General features: G+C 45.6%; 1 protein-coding gene across 1 annotated transcript in view; it reads left to right on the forward strand.

Annotated features, from left to right (window-relative positions):
- The window catches only part of VWA3B (von Willebrand factor A domain containing 3B), a 242,141-nt gene that overhangs the window by 47,091 nt on the left and 177,719 nt on the right, over positions 1-17,331 (forward strand). The window contains exon 7 of the mRNA XM_063459114.1: positions 9,692-9,795. Coding sequence (XP_063315184.1) covers positions 9,692-9,795 — 104 coding nt within the window. The remainder of the gene's footprint in view (positions 1-9,691; positions 9,796-17,331) is intronic.

Genomic DNA, 17,331 nt, shown 5'->3' on the forward strand with positions numbered 1-17,331 from the left:
CTTGAGCAAATACATTTTATGTTCTAAGGGATCAGCGTCAAGTTTTCTTTGAATATACCCAGCGACTGTACCTGAAACCCGGCCACACATTCACCCAAGCAGGGTGACACAGAAGAAGGCACAGACACCTCAAATATATATATATATGTATGTAAAAAGACAATATGATGTGGCGGAGCCTAGCCGCCAAGCTGGATAGACGCACCGAGACACAGCTCCGGCTCACAAACCACGAAAAATGGGGTATTTACCCCCAAAATCAATAGAAACACCAGCGAGAAGGCAGGCACATAACCAGGGAAACCCGGGGACATCCACAGACGCCCGACTCACGCTTTACGACGCCCGGGAACCCGAGCAAGCAGATGGGGCCTACTCACGGTCGAGCCGAGGAGAGACGGCCGCTCTCTATTACGGCGAGACCTGGGACAGACACCTCAGCGAACCCCCTGCATATCCCCCCCCCTATGGACCGGTGGGGGTTAGCCCGGTCCACACTGGACATCTGGGGCACCCGACCACACTGTCCCCGGCGATCCAACTCCACGTGGCTCAGGCAAAATGGCGACTGGCAGCATCACACTCACCCAGCACAGGTTGCAGGAACCACTGGAACTACCGGACCTCTCTCAGCGCCTAGATGCCATCTTCGCCAGGTTCTGGGACAAGCTGAGGAACCGGCAACTGAGGTCCCGTCCCGAACCAACCGCATCACAGCCAGTCAGGGAGCAGAGACGCAGGCCACGGGAGGCGAAGGGGAGGCCCTCGGGCGCACGTCCGCCGTACCAGCCGCTTCACCCACACCCTGGCCCACCCGGGCGGCAGACCGCAGGGCCGAGAGCCCAGAGGCATCACCCACACGGGCGGAGGACCAAGCTTCCCAAGCGTCGAGCAGCCCTCAAACCCTCCGTCCCTCCCGCAAGTGGAGATTACTCGAACCCAAGGGGCAACCGAGTAAGTGGCCGAGAGATGCCGGACTGCACACAAGCCCGGGGCTGGAGGGACATCCTCCCTCGCACCTGCAACGTGGCAACCTGCAGAATCCCACAGGCGAACCCAAGCTGCCTCCTGAGAGAAGGCGTCGGATGATAGCAACGTTAACCGACACACTCTGACAGTGCCGAGAACCGGGCATTACACAGCACTGACTTTGCCAAGCCACTCACCAAACACATGGACTGTACCGGGCAGCAGGACACTCGAAAGACACTTGAACAAACCCCAGACACCAGTGAATATCTATTATGTGACTCATCTAAGGCTAACTAACTTCTAGATAACATATTGTGTTTTAAACATGTCAGCTAGTCTCTCCCCAGATTGTCTACCTTGCTTTAACCGTATGCTAATTACTTACTTCACCTCTCATGCACTGTCATAAGCATATTGCTAGCTATTTCAATGCTGATTATGCCTTTATTTACTAATTAACAACTGCGTGAATCTTGAGGTGTAATCTACAGTTACTACTGTGTGCACAGCTTGTTAGAGACTCTCTATTTCCTGGGGTGGTCATTCTAGCTCAGCCTTGTTCAATTCGTAGCCTGTAATCTTTGACCCTACATTGTTTATTGTGTTAGCGTGCTCCTACTGTTTGACCTAAACCTATGCGTCAGGGAATTATTGAAACTGCTTCTTTATTCTATACAAAGCTTACACACTTAAAGAGTGTATTATTTGCATGTAACCTTATCCTGTTCCTATTATACTAAAAAATGTGCACTGTCTAGCAATTACCCTACTTGTTATCTATGCCAAGAAGCTCAAGGAATGCCGTTGGGGTACCTAGAGCCAGTTGTAATCACTATATGCACTGCAAAAAAAAAAAAAAAGACAATATGATCCAGGGCTCGAGTCCTGCAGGAACGCATGGGAACGGCGTTCCTGCACTTTTTCCAAAGCAGGGACGCCGTTCCCGCTAGTGATCCTGCAGGACCTGCCCAGGGGGCGCAATGTCGCTGTGCTCATTTCTCCCCGTACCCAGCACAATGCACTGTCTGCTGTTGGTGGTCTGATGGCTGTCAAGATGCAGGAGATGTGCCTGCTCACACTACTCTCCCCCGCGGTAGTTTACTGAGGAATGAAGACTCAGTGAAGCCTGCAGTGGGCGGGGCGTTTTACTTCACTTCCTGTCAGGCCCTGCTAGAGGATTACCGAGCAGGGAGGAGGAAGAACATCTCTTTTCAGCTACTTACACCACCAACGGTAAGCAGCAATGTTTTATTTATTTTTTCATGCAATAATAATGTATCTAGCACAGAGCTCCACAGAGCTAAATCTTGTAGTTCATGTGGGGCTCTGTGTTTTATTGGTCCAAAAGTGCCACCTCACTTCTATTCCTCTTATGCTTTCTCTCACCCTAATCAATAGCAGCCATCCAATCTCACCATCACTAGCAGCCACCCAACCCCTATCACTAGCAGCCATCCCTTTCTCCCCATCACTAGCAGCCATCCCTCACTCACCCCTATCACTAGCAGCCATCCCTTTCTCCCCATCACTAGCAGCCATCCCCTTATCCCATCACTAGCAGCCACCCCTCTCTCACCCTTATCACTAGCAGCCATCCCTTTCTCCCCATCACTAGCAGCCATCCACTTCTCCCATCACTAGCAGCCACCCCTCTCTCACCCCTATCACTAGCAGCCATCTCCTTCTCTACATGACTAGCAGCCATCCCCTTTCCCTCATCACTAGCAGCCATCCCCTTTCCCCCATCACTAACAGCCATCCTCCTCTCCCCTATCATTAGCAGCCACCCCTTCTCCCCACCAGCAGCCATCCTCCTCTTCCCATCACTAGCAGCCATCCCTCACTCACCCCTATCACTAGCAGCCATCTCCTTCTCTACATGACTAGCGGCCATCCCCTTTCCCTCATCACTAGCAGCCACCCTCTTTCCCCCATCACTAACAGCCATCCTCCTCTCCCCTATCATTAGCAGCCACCCCTTCTCCCCATCACTAGCAGCCATCCCTCACTCACCCTTATCACTAGCAGCCATCACCTTCCCCCCATCACTAGCAGCTATCCCCTTATTCCCAATCACTAGCAGCCATCCCCTTCCCCCCATCACTAGCAGCCATCCCCTCTCCCCCATCACTAGCAGCCATCCCCTTTCCCCCATCACTAGCAGCCATCCTCCTCTCCCCTATCATTAGCAGCCATTCGCCTCTCCCTCATCACTAGCAGCAATACCTCACTCACCCCTATCACTAGCAGCCATCCCCTTCTCCCCCATCACTAGCAGCAATACCTCACTCACCCCTATTACTAGCAGCCATCCCCTTCTCCCCCATCACTAGCAGCCACACATTCTCCCCATCACTAGCCGCCATTACTCTCACCCCTATCACTAACAGCAATCTTCCTCTCTCATCATCATCTCTCCCTCCCATCACTTGCAGCCATCCCCCTCTCTCCCTCCCATCACTAGCAGCCATCCCTCTCCTCCTCTCATCACTAGCAGTATATGTCTGTTTATGTATGTCTCTGTATGCCTTTCGTCTGTTTGTCTCTTTATGACTGTGTGTAAATCTCTGTATGACTGCGTCTGTATGTCTCTGTATAACTGTGTCTGTATGCCTTGTTCTGTATGTCACTGTATGACTGTATCTCTGTCACTGTATGACTGTGTCTTCATGTCTCTGTATGACTGTCTGCGTGTCTCTGTATGACTGTCTGCGTGTCTCTGTATGACTGTCTGCGTGTCTCTGTATGACTGTCTGCGTGTCTCTGTATGACTGTCTGCGTGTCTCTGTATGACCGTCTGTGTGTCTCTGTATGACCGGTTGCCTGTATGTCTGTGTATGACTGTATGTGTGTCTGTGCATGACTGGTTGCTTGTATGACTGTGTTTGTTTGTGTTCCTTTTATGACTACGTGCCTGTATGGTTGTGCCTTTGTGCATGTATGTATTTGTACCTGTATATCTATGTCTGTATGGTTTGGGAGGAAAAAGCCAGGCAAAGAGGCTCGTGGTGGGAGAAACAGACACAGAAAGGGGCTAAGGGAAGAAAGAGACACAGAAAGTGGCCGGGGGGAAAGAAAGATACACACAAAGGGGCTGGGGGGAAGAAAGCGACACAAAAGGGCTGTGAGGAGAAAAGAGACACACAAAAGGGGCTGATGAGGAAGTAAGAGAAACACAAAGGTAGGAAGAAAGAGATATACAAAGGGCCTGGAGAGGGAACACAGAGTTTGCTGGGCCCCCGTGTGCAGCGGCTGGCTCTCTCCACCATACCACCGGACCACCAGGCGATCTTCCCCCTCCCTGGCAAGGTAAGAATATAAAAACAAATTTAAAAAAAAAATGCTTCCCCCCCTATCATCCAGCACACACACACATCATTCAGCATACACACACTGCATTCATTACACACAATCTGTACTTACTACAAACACACTACATTCATTTTACACACTCTGCACTCATTACAAACACAGTACATTCAATATACACACTCTGCACTCACTACAAACACACTGCATTCATTATACACACTTTGCACTCACTACAAACATGCTACATTTATTATTCATACTCTGCATTTACTACAAACACACTACATTCATTATACACACACTGCACTATATGTATAGGAGATGGGGGGGGGGGGGGGATCTTGGGTGAGTTCCCACACTTTTCCCCCCAGGACTTGACCCCTGATATGATCTGTCTGCTCTACATCACCATTTTTTGCAGTGAACTAATAGCTATGTTTGCTTTTCAAAGTCTGGAGTAAAAAGTTCAAAGAGTTTGTCAACTGTCCCTTCTTTAGTCAATACATTTTTACAGTAATTTATAATAAGGCTATTATTTGATTATTTCTTTTTTTATATATTCTTTATTTTAGGCAGTGCAAAGTATGACAGACTCGGTGGTTCAAACATTTCACAGGAGTATACATAGCAATGTTAAAGAGCAGAATAGGAAATGTCCATAATGCAGCACTTTTTTTTTTTATAGTTAATGGAGAGAGACAGATAAAACAAGGCACAGCTCTAATATAGGTTAAACAGAGTAGATTTGGAAGCTTCAGAACTATAGAACTGTGGGCTAGTACAAGAAACAGATACCACTGAGTAAAATAGGTAGTTAAGCAGAGAGGTCTCCGTAGGAGGATGTGTCAGATTTAGGCATAGCGATCATGCATATCAAGAGAACATCACTATGTCAGCCCAGCTGCAGGTAAGACTTGTGTGCCACCTAACCTATACCCTTGGATGGAGAGACCAGGAGAGCTACCTCGAGGAGGCCCCCCCATGGAGTACAAGCCCCAATAGAGTCCAGGTCGGTGTTTCCCAAGCAGTGTGTCTGCAGATTTGCGGTCCCGCGCTCTTCACAGCATGACAGGAAGGCCTCCTGTTCTGACAGGGCACTTCGAGGATGGAGACGCCTGTTCCTCCGCAGGTGAAGTGAGGGGTAGCGTGGCAGTTGTTTGCGCCGGCTTTTGAGTTGTGCTTCTTTGGGAATACGTGGGGAATAGACGTGCTTGTGGCGGCGAGCAATAGGACGGCTCCGGGGTATCACGCTTTGGTCAGCGAGATGAGAGGTATGCCCCCTTTCGCCGAGCATCGCCCAGAATGATGTGCAGACACGGTCAAATGTCGCTAGTATTGGTTCCACAAGTGGGGATGACCACAGGGAGGCATCTCAGGCTGCAGGCCCCAGCAGGGCAGCCATCTTGGCAACAAGGCCTCACCTTTCTGCTTGGTCAGGAAAGTGTGTATTTTGGCTAGGTGGGCAGGGAAATTTCCCGGTGGGCCGTCGGCACCTGGGGCAGACAGCTGGCTGACCTGCGGCCGCAGAGGGAGCTCTTCTGGTGGCCGCAGGAGGAGCTCAGTCTGATGGCGGCCGCAGGGGGGAAGTTGGCTCTTCTGGCGGCCGCTGGAGAAGCTGGCTGTTCTGGCTCTGCTCCCCCGCCCTCGCACTCTACTTAATGAGACCGGGACCGGAATATGACGTCATATTCCGGCCCCGGTCTCATTAAGCTGCGCACTGGGGAGCAGAGCCAGAACAGCCAGCTTCCCCAGCACACAGGTAGCAATTATGTGTGTCAATGTGAGTGTATGTATGTGTCATGGTGTGTGTCTGTCTGTGTCATGGTGTGTGTGTGTCTGTCTGTGTCATGGTGTGTGTGTGTGTCTGTCTGTCTGTCATGTAATGTGTGTCTGTCTGTTATGTAATGTGTGTCTGTGTCACGGTGTGTGTGTGTCTGTGTCACGGTCTGTCTGTGTCACGGTGTGTGTGTGTCTGTCATGATGTGTGTGTGTCTGTCTGTCATGTAATGTGTGTCTGTGTCACGGTGTGTGTGTGTCTGTGTCACGGTCTGTCTGTGTCACGGTGTGTGTGTGTCTGTCATGATGTGTGTGTGTATGTCTGTCATGGTGTGTGTGTGTGTCTGCGTGTCATGGTGCGTGTGTGTCTGTGTCATGGTGTGTGTGTGTCTGTGCCATGTAATGTGTGTCTGTCTGTGTCACGGTGTGTGTGTGCCTGTGTCACGGTGTGTCTGTCATGGTATGTGTGTGTGTATGTATGTGTGCCTGTGTGTGTTTTTAAAAATAGTGTTTTTACTCACCTTTCCCCCCCACCCCCTACGTTGTGCTGGTCTCCCCTCGACTGGCCCTGCCTCTATGGCTGAGATCATCAAGCTTGATGATCTCAGCCAATCCGCACTGACACAGGAAGCACCTCTAGTGACCGTCTGAGTGTCTGTCACTAGGAAGCAATGTAAACACTGCTTTTTTTTTATGTCAATGACCTTATGTATATCAGTGAGATTGTTTGTCTATGAGGCTGTGTATCAATGAGCTTGTGTCAGTGAGATTGTCTGTGTCTGCATGTGAGTATGCTTACTGTATAATTAAACATTTTACTCTGAAAGGACCAATATTTTATATTAGAAAAAGCAATATACATATATATATATATATATATATATATAATATATATGCATATATATTACTCAATCATGTGGGGTGGCAAAACATAGCCTTACATATTACATGCAACAATATATGGCGCAATGACTTATGGGGCTGGCATAGATTTTTTTCTCCAGGGCTGCTTTGTATCCCCAGTACGGCCCTGGCAGTGCCAAGTTGTCAGTGGGGGCCGGGATATCCCCCACCGGCCCAGAGGGGGAGGAACAGGGCTCGACACTAGCAAGCTCCAAAACAGGGCCAAGGATCGGCCGCCTCCTCGTCCCTGAATGCAACTGCAGGCTGCAGGTATGTCTTTCATGGGCTGTGTCTACCCTCTTCTGATTAGAAAGTGTCAAAAGAGCTGTGGAGTATTCTCCAGGGCTGTGGACACGATTATAGCCCGAAATGGGAATGAAAAAGACCAATTTGGGCTAAAGTTGAAGGTTTCCCTGGGGAGCTCCAGCACTATGCGACTCCCTCGGTTGGCTGTAAGTCCCCTCCCCCATTATTTAATTTTTTAATGAACTCAGGTATAAGCACAGCCAATTCAATTTGACTTAAATCCCTTGTATGTATTTTAAATTCCACCTATGATTACACTTTTTCCTACACTTTTTTTACGATTTGTTTTTCAATGGGATTGTAACTTATGACATACAGTATGTTACAAGTATCCAATAGTACCTACCTGTTACGGACCGTTTCAGCAGACAAGGGGTTAAAATCGTTTAGGCTATAATCCCCTTTTCAAAGACAGGCACAGCTACTGTAGAATCACCAAAACTCACGAATTGGATATAAGTGAATGCACCAAACTCCCAAACTGCATACAAGGGAATAAGGTAGCACTTCAAACTCCCGATCTGGAACCTCACGAATAGCTGCTAGCAAACGAACAGGAAAAGCTCCCAAGCGGCTTACACTCCTGGCAATCAGTCTCTATCAGCATACAGTGAATCCCCCAATAACGAGACACGGCTCCGTGTTGAGGGTCAAGCAGTGGTCTCAGGTGCTGGCACATCCAGCCTGGTTTTTATTATAGTCTTTTCAAATACAGGACCGCCCACAGGGAGGTATAAAACAACCAATCACATATCAGTTACATCCCACATATTCCCTCCCCTTATCCTGAGAGGAAACTCAATTATACATACAGTTAAACATACTTTCTACCCAACTTTCATAACTCTAAAACCATACATCACATTCACATAAAAATTACATATTCACAATCAATCCATTCAGGGGAACAATATATAAAAAAATGGCATGAATCAGACCAGGGGTTCAAAAGTTAGTAAAATATCTTTTGGGCCCTGGCTGGCACATGGCTATCTGGCTCAGACCGGTTTTACAGAGCCCTCTTTCCTGGAGACAATGGGAAAATAATCCAATTATATCCAGGGATAGAGGCAGACTCCATTGAGCACATGGTTGCAAAAAGACATAAAATACAATAAAATACACAAGGTTACATTTACTACATAAAATAAAGACATGCAACATATCCCCAGATAGCTTAGGTCTGAGCGCATATTATTGAATGGTGCTCAGACCACACATACAGTTCAATTGCCATGGAGCTAAAGTCTTTCCCATAGTCTTTCATTATATGAATGGGCTCCATGGCATAGCTATCTGGGGTATCACCGCTCACACAGGGCAAGTACCAAATGACCCCACTGTATTTAAAGGGCCAGAATGAGTGACATGCCCTCTGTTAGGGCTGAATACGGTTTTTAAAGGGCCCAATCTCCCAGGGCCATAGTCTAAAGGCAGCAGACGGGCAACCAGGCTTTTCCAATGCAATGTGGCGAGATTGCTCTCGTCACACTACCAAAAGCGGTGCTAGGCAGGAAAACCTTTGAACCAGCATCAGGGTCATGGGTGCCCAAGGCTCATTAATGCACGAGCGAAGGCTAGCCTGTCTGGTCCGATCGCAGAGAAGAGCTACTGTAGCTCAAATTGCTGAAAGGTTTAATGCTCCCATGATACATAGTTATCATAACACACAGTGCATTGCAGTTTTCTGCTTGTGGAGCTGCATATACGCAAACTAGTTAGAGGGCCTGTGGTGACCCCTGTCAACGGATAAAAGTGCATTCAATGCGGACGTGAGTAACAAAACAGGACCATGGAGCAATGGAAGAAGGTCGCCTGGTCTGATAAGTCACATTTTTTTTTTCCGATCAGGTGAATGGCCAAATGCATTCATACATGTGCGAAGAAGGCAGGCTGGCAGAGGCAGTGTTATGCACTGGACAATATTCTGCTGGGAAAACTTGTGTTCTGGTGGTTGAGTTAGTTTGAGGAGCATGACAAAGTGCTCAAGGTGTTGTCCAAATTCCCTATATCTTAATCCAATTCACAAATCCGATCCATGGAGGCCCCACCTTGCAACTTTCAGGACCTAAAGGATCTGCTGCTAATATCTTGGTTACAGATGCCACAGGACACATTTAGAGGTCTTGTGGAGTCCATGCCTCGATGCATCAGAGCTGTTTTGGAAGCACTAGCAGGACCCACATGATATTAGGCAGGACACTTTAATGTTGTGGCTGATCAGTGTAAATACACAATATATTAATGTAAGTAACCAATAAAAAACTTCCTAGTGATGTTATGTGAATATTAGTGATCTGTGTGTACCCCATGGCTGAACCCACCAAGTATCCCTAGACATCTGTTATTTGAATTAAGCTTCTATTAGAAACAATGTGATATAAATTGTTTGATCTACAATGCAGTTTCTATTTTCACACAGATTTCATGTATATTCAGAACAAAACAAGAATAATGTCACAAGTTCAACACAAGGTGAAGAACACTCAGATATATCAAAACCGATAGAAGGAGAAAGTCTTCCAGGTATATTATTAAATAATGACCAATAAAAAGTTAATGGATAGCTCAATTTGCAAGGGGCTCACCTATTTCAACTCTTCATCTTGTATGGTGCTCGGCTGGCTGTTAACTCTGGGCATTTCAAAATTCCAATCAATAGTTTTCTTTATTCCACACACACTCCTTATAAACCACTGCAAGCTTTGTAGTTTTTACAGTCTCTAATCTTGTCCACTCTATACGTTCATTTTTCTCACCTACCTTTATAATTTACACACATTACATAGTAGTCTAGGTTGAATAAAATTAACTAAAGTCTATCAACTTCCAGCTTGAAACCTATTATTTTATGCTGTTGATCCAAAAGAAAGCAAAAAAAAGAGAGAGAGAAATTTTAGCCATTTCCAATGACGTAATAAAAAGGGGGGGGGGGGGGGGGGAAATCCTTCATGACTCTATAATGGCAATCATATTCTCCTTGGATCAGCAAGCTGTTCACATACATATTATTCATATGCTTGAATATTCTTTTTATGTAAAAAAGCATCCAAGCCTTCTTAAAAATATCTTTAGAAACTGCTAAAACAATTTATTTGATACCATTGATTTATAAAGAAGCAAAATTATATTTTGATTACGTGAATCAATACCACTTTTTATACAGGTAAGCACCTTACTAGCTTATGCAATGGCAGACCGACATTGCATACTGTTGCCCAATTCAATTTGTTATCTATAATTGTTCACAAGTCCTTCTCATTTTAATGTTATTCCTAACTCAACTCAATTTAATGTATACATGGCTTGTGGGGTCCTTCTTCCATGACTTTGCATTTATCTGTATTAAATCTCATCTGCCACTTACCTGCCCAGCCTCCAGTTTATCCAAATTCCTCTGTAGGTAAGTTATATCATGTTCCAAAGGTATTATCTTACCTAATTTTGTGTTATCTACTTACACTGACTTTCAATGACCACTCCAAGATAATTTCTAAACAGATTAAAGTGGACGCAGGACAGAACTCCGAGTCACTCCACTTACCACTTTGAAAATTTTCAATTTATAACTGCTCTCTGCACTCTATCTTTAAGCCAGTATCCTATCCAAGAGCACACTTTTTCATCTATGCCAACTGTTTTCAGTTTTATTAGTAACCTTTTGTGTGGAACTGTATCAAATACATAAGCAAAATCCATGTAGATCACAGTATTTTGATGTTATGTACATCTTAACCTGCTTGTAGGAAAGCTCATGACTAAATAAAGAATTAAAAGAACACTATAGTGTTAGGAATACAAACCTGTATTTCTAACGCTATAGTGTTCCCCTACCTTTGAACATCCTCCCTTGCAGGGGTTTAAAAGGCAAGTGCACATGCGCAATAGGCGCATTGCATTGGACCATCTCAGAGGAGGTCATGCCTCCTCGGTAAGATCACGGGAGGCAATTGAGGTAACCAGTGCTGTGGGAGCCTCTGAGCGGGAAATAAAACTTACTGTTTTTATAATTTTAATTTTAATGCACAGAGTGGACGTGAATACAAGTAGGGACAGGGGCATTATAGCTTTAGGAATACAGATTTGGATTCCCAACGCTATAGTATTCCTTGAACTCTGTTATAGCTGTGGAATCACTTTTAGACAGCCACCAGAGGCATGTTAACCCTGCAATGACAACATTGCTGTTCCTGCGAAATTGCAAAAGTTTCAGATGCAGGGTTAAACACACAGTGGCATGGCACATAGACTACTACATTGAGATGAAGTCATTTGGGTGCCTATAGAATCTCTTTAAAAAACAAACAATCCTTATATTTCTTAGAATATACAGTATTTATTTTTAGCGGCAGCAATACATATATTAGTTGAACTAACTACTAGTAGACTCTTTTTAACCATATTTCTAAATTTGAATATATAATTTGGATGCCAGTTGTAGACAGAGACAAGTGATTGAAATGACTTAAATGGGTCCAATAAATCTGACTTCATTTCATCTCCTGTTAAAGCTGATACATTTCTGTGGGAATTTTACAGGCTATACATATCGACTCCTAGTAGCTACTCAGCTGATACGACAGGAAGAAAACAATATAGGAAATAGAAACCCCTAACCAAAGTACCTTGTTATTTTTCCTGATCTCTCAGAGAGTCAAGAAACCTGCTTATGGGTACTTGTTCTTTTTGGCTTATTTGCTGCTTTTCATTCAGCATTTCCCAGGAACTGCAGCCTCTTTTCCTGGAACCCCCTAGACATGGCTCCACATAGGTGAGCCCCATGAGCTCTCTTTTGTGACTATACTTAGAAGAGTTAAGTCTGCATTGACCTATGAGGTATCCGCATTTTAAGGACAACATGAACCTACAGACAGGGCTCAAAATTTCACTGGAGAGTGAAAATGTAGTTCTGGTGAGAATATCATGGCATCTGTTGGTGAGTAACTTTAGGGCCTTGCTAGAAGCATATAACTTCACATTTTAAGCCTTCCTGGTGTTACTAGTTAGCTGCTGTGATACGAGCAGTGTGATCTCCCATATATCCTTTGGCATTTTGTTCCGACTGGCTTACCTTTTCTTCATCAGCACTGCAGTCCTATTCTGTTGTTTTGGTTTTCTCCCTTCCCTTGGTGGCCTAGTACTGTGGGGCTTGGCAATCTGTCCTTGATTGTCAGTGGTGGTTCCCTGTTTGGATTCTTTCATAATGCTGTAGTTTTCAGATGGCTGTGTGCTGTCTATTTCTTTTCTCTTGTTCCTTGGTGTCTAGGGGGCTCCCTATACTAGCTAAGGAATAAAATGTATCAATGGATTAAACTATAATAAGAGCCTAACTACTGTAGGATGAACATGCACACATTTTCAATTGGAATATCCATTGCCACTCATTCTGGAGACCACCTCTGCAGCAGGTATTTGCAACTAGACCAGAAACTATACCAGTAAATTAAGGAATTTAGTCCCCTAAATTCCTTGTTAAGAAATTTCCTTAATTCACCCATGCAGCGCCTAGTCCTTTGTGAATAATATCTCATAAGATGGTTTGCTTGTACATCAGTGCTTGAATAGACACCCAAAGCAACAAGAATGTAAGAATGCACATGACAATATAATATCATCTTGCAAAATGCCATATGCATCGAATATATTTGTACCATAGTTCCACCTCCTTGTCTGTCTTTTTAAAAAGGAAAACAAATCAAGATAGCAGTAAACATGTGTCCTAAGCCCAAGTTCACAGATTATTCATAGAAGTGTGACAGAAATGTGTGCTGCATGACATCTTTCTTGATGTAAAATACTTAATGCTTAGGAGCATGGCTCAGGGATCCAGTCGGTGGCCGCAATGCTCTACACTACACGGCCATCATTGAAAACCTTAAATGGAGGGTTGAGCCCTTGCAACTCTGTGTTGCCTGGTTATCATCCTCAATGGAGTCACAGGTAATTGCCACACCAGAGGGCACGGGAGAGATCCTCCGCTCTCTGATTGAGGTTAAGGCATATTTAGCCAGGGAAATTTAACAACCAGCTAGAAAGGTGAGGGCAGAGATCCAGGCAGTTGGTGCCCAAACAGAGATGCTGGATAGGTGTGTGGCAAATGTGATCATAATAGCACCGCAACTCTTACCAATTCACTCATAAGCAGAGCAGAAGAAATCAACAGCTTTGAAAGATTTATCTAATAGAGCCAGAGGCAACAATGCTAGGTTCAGAGGCCTACCTGAAAGCATTGATGACGTGGCCTTGGAGAATCTGCTTAGGGGCATATTTAAATCAAATCTCCCTGATATCCACAAACTCTTCTGACACATGAATCGTGTGCACCGAGCTCTGTGGGCTCAAGGAGAAAAAACTGTGCCCCTATGGGATGTAATTATGAGATGCAATTTTTTCCCAGACTTTCAATACCAAAGAGGAGAGTTGCAAATATTTCAGGATTTGGAACCAGCGACCTTGCAGAGATGGAGACACTGAAAACCAATTGCTAACTTCCTCAGATCACACAACCTTAAGTTTACTTGGGGGCACCTGATTCAGCTCTTAGTGTTCAAAGGAAAACGACTGCCTTATAAAGCACTAACCCACAGTTCCTTCAAGGACTAGGCATTGAGATCCCGGAGAACTTTCAGATTCCAGACAGGGGTCTGAGCCTATTGCCATGGGAATGATCAGTGCGCTGCTCACCTCCTAACAAGCCGCAGCCAATGATAATGTTGAACACGTATGCTAATGATGCACTAAGCATGTAAAACTATGTTATAGTCTTCCTCGTGAGAGGCAATATCCTCTGATGGGCGGATGACTCTCCCTTCCCCCCCTCCCCGATCACCCTGGAAACGAATAAACCAATTAAGTTGGTCTATTTTGTTTTATAAAGTTTTAGTTCATTTTATGTTTCTTTCTTCTGTTTTTCCTTCTCCCATCTCTCCCTTTCTCCAGTTTCCCCTTCACGGTCCATGTGAACTAAGGGCAATGTACCAGTATTGGGAAAAATTCTTAGACAATACCGGAAAGGAGTTTGTAGAGTCCATGCAGATGTATATTCCAGAGGGTACATCCTCTACTCCATAAACTTATTTTACTTTTTCTATCAATGGCTTGAAAAAAATACCCTGTTAAATGTCAGTGGCCTGAATAAACCTAATAAAAGGAGACTACTCCTAAGAGAATTAAAGAGACAAAATATTATGATATGGCTTGTGCCTCCTGCTCATCAAAAGTAATGGCGTTAAAATAGTGTTACATAAGAAATGTCTATTCAAGCCTGTGTGTCCAGGGGGATACAAAGGGGAGGTATATATTAGTTTCTGGATCTAACCTCTGATATTACACAGGTGGTAACCTTGGCAGTCCACAAAACAGCTCTGCACAGGATCTTTAACAAGAGAGGCAGAACCTTGAAGTTATTTGCAAAACTAAAGATTGCTCTGCCGTTCCATGCTTCCATGTGTTGGGGCCACCAGTTGAGTTCCTGTTTGGCTTCGTGGTCAAGTGGAACGGAGTCATAATAGGAGTGCCCCAAGCGTAAATGTGTGGCCTTTAGCTGTTGAAGGGCCCTGTAGTGGAGGGGTCCCGGGAAAATTGCCTGGATGGAGGCTGAGAGGAGGCCGATTATCCTGGCCAATTGCCGTAAGGTTAATATTGGGCGTGCCAATGTCCTGCAGATTTCTTTCTTGATGCTCTTGACCTTCATGGTCGGTAGGTTGAGTGTTCCTTTTGTCGCGTCTATGTTGAATCCCAGGAATTCCATGGTCTGGGATGGGGTCAATATTGACTTTTTCCAATTGATTAAAATTCCCAAATTTTCTAGGAGGGCCAGTGCCCAGGAGAGGTGTTGTCAAAGCAGTTGGGTATCGTGTGCCATGATCAGCATATCGTCCAGATATATGATCATCCGTACACCTCTGCTGCGTAGGAGAGCCACCACGGGCTTCAGTAGTTTGGTGAAGCACTATGGGGCCGATGATAGTCAAAAGGGGAGGCATTGGAATCTCCGTGTCGTCCCCTCCCATTGGAATTGGAAAAGGTGTTGACAGTCTTTGGCAATGGGGATTGTGAGGTAGGCGTCTTGTAGGTCTAGTTTGACCATCCAGTCCTCCAATCTGAGGAGGTCCCGAAGGCAATGGATTCCCTCCATTTTGAAATGGTGGTATCCCACGAATGCATTTTGGGGGCATAGGTTGATGACCAGTCGAACCCCCCCCCGTCTTTCTTGGGCACTAGAAAGAGGTTGCTCTCAAAGCCATGAGAAAATGACGGGACCTGATAGATCTCGCCCTTGTCTTGCAGCACAAGGATTTCCTCGCTTACCAGGGTCCTATCATGTGTGGAGAAGGCTATCCGATGTGGTCTGGAGGTTTGGACAGGGTGTTGTATAAATTCGATTTGGTAACCTAAGATTGTGTGTAGGACCCAAACATCTGTCGTTAGTGTGCGCCAGGCTTCTACAAAGTGAGACAGTCTGCCCCCCACTATAGAACGGAAAAAAGGGATCAGCGCTCTCTATCTATACAAGATACAACAGAAACAATAATAAATAAGTAAAAAGTGGCAGCAAACCTAAAAAGTAGGGCTCTCTCACAGGCCTTACAATAGAAATGGTACAGAAAAAAGAAAGGAAGGCAGCGCCACTAAAAAACACATAAATTAAAAGAGCGTAGAATAGGCAGACTAAAATGCAATATATATAATAGATAATAAGCAAATAGAAGTCCAGAATAAATAGTCTGACTGGTAGATGAATCAAACAACGAGGTATATCTTTGTAGAGGTGAATACAGTCTTTAGCAGTGGGGGATTCTTCAGAGTGGTGTAGATGCGTCTTTGTGCATCATATGAAATAAAAAAATAACAACTGATGGTGTAGTATGTCCCAAAAAGGGTAGAAACAATAAAAGAGTATATGGTCCTACTCACGTTTTCAAGAGCTATGGACTTAGCTCTAGTGTGGATAACATACAGTGGTATAATCCCCACTTATGGGATACATGAGGTCTTAGTATTCTTTCTTGATTAGGGGACCATATGTGGAAATAAAAGCGGGAACAGCACGGCCACCGCTACCCAGACCCAATTCGAACGAGACTGCTTACATTCTCCAATACGCAAAGGCCAAATCTCCTTCATCTACCTCCAACTAAACTCCTCCTCCCCGACAGAAGCACTCGCATACACCAAGGCGTGGGAAAGGGACATTGGCCCCCCCAATGACCCGTCGGACTGGTCGGCAATATGGGAGGCGACTGCTTCCCTTACCATATGTGTAAACCACAGGGAACAGGCCTATAAAACGCTCCTCAGATGGTACCTGACGCCCCTAAGGTTGAAACAGATGAAATGCTTGACCACTGACGAATGCTGGAAGGGCTGTGGGTCTCAGGGTACCTATATTCACGCCTGGTGGCATTGCCCACACATAACACAACTCTGGACAAAAGTGGCAGACCTAACATCAGCTCTCCTACACACTGAGATTCCACTAGACCCATGGATCTGGCTACTATCCAAACCTCATACCCCCCTATTCAGGGCACAAAACAAACTACTCGCCAAGATCGTCTTAGCCACGCGATGCACAATCGCCGAACAATGGGGCTACAAACACATTCCCACCCTGGACACAACCATCAAGAAAATAGAGGAAGCCAGGGAGATGGACAATCTATCGGCCCTACTCCACGACACAACCCACCACCACAACAAAATATGGGACCCCTGGGTCATATATAGACTGACCCACCCCTGAATCCTCCCAATTCCGGAAGACAATCGCCCCGATCCCCCCCCCACGACCCCTCCAAGCTATCACTGCTCAGACCTTCCCTAACCCCCAAACGCCTTCGCCAGACTACTGGTAATCAAACCATCAATATTATTCCCACTCCAAACTAACACCTCAACCCCCCCCCCTCACACAACTGCTGACTCTCAATTGGAAACAACGGCAACACGCCCCCCCCGCAACACCGACCCCTCATCACCCGAAACCTACAAAGGGCGAACACCCCCACCCCCTCCCCCCTAACTCTCACCACGAAACCCACCCCCCCCCGAGCAGGCTCC

The sequence above is a fragment of the Pelobates fuscus genome, chromosome 1, assembly GCF_036172605.1.
Source record: "Pelobates fuscus isolate aPelFus1 chromosome 1, aPelFus1.pri, whole genome shotgun sequence".
NCBI lineage: Eukaryota > Metazoa > Chordata > Amphibia > Anura > Pelobatidae > Pelobates > Pelobates fuscus.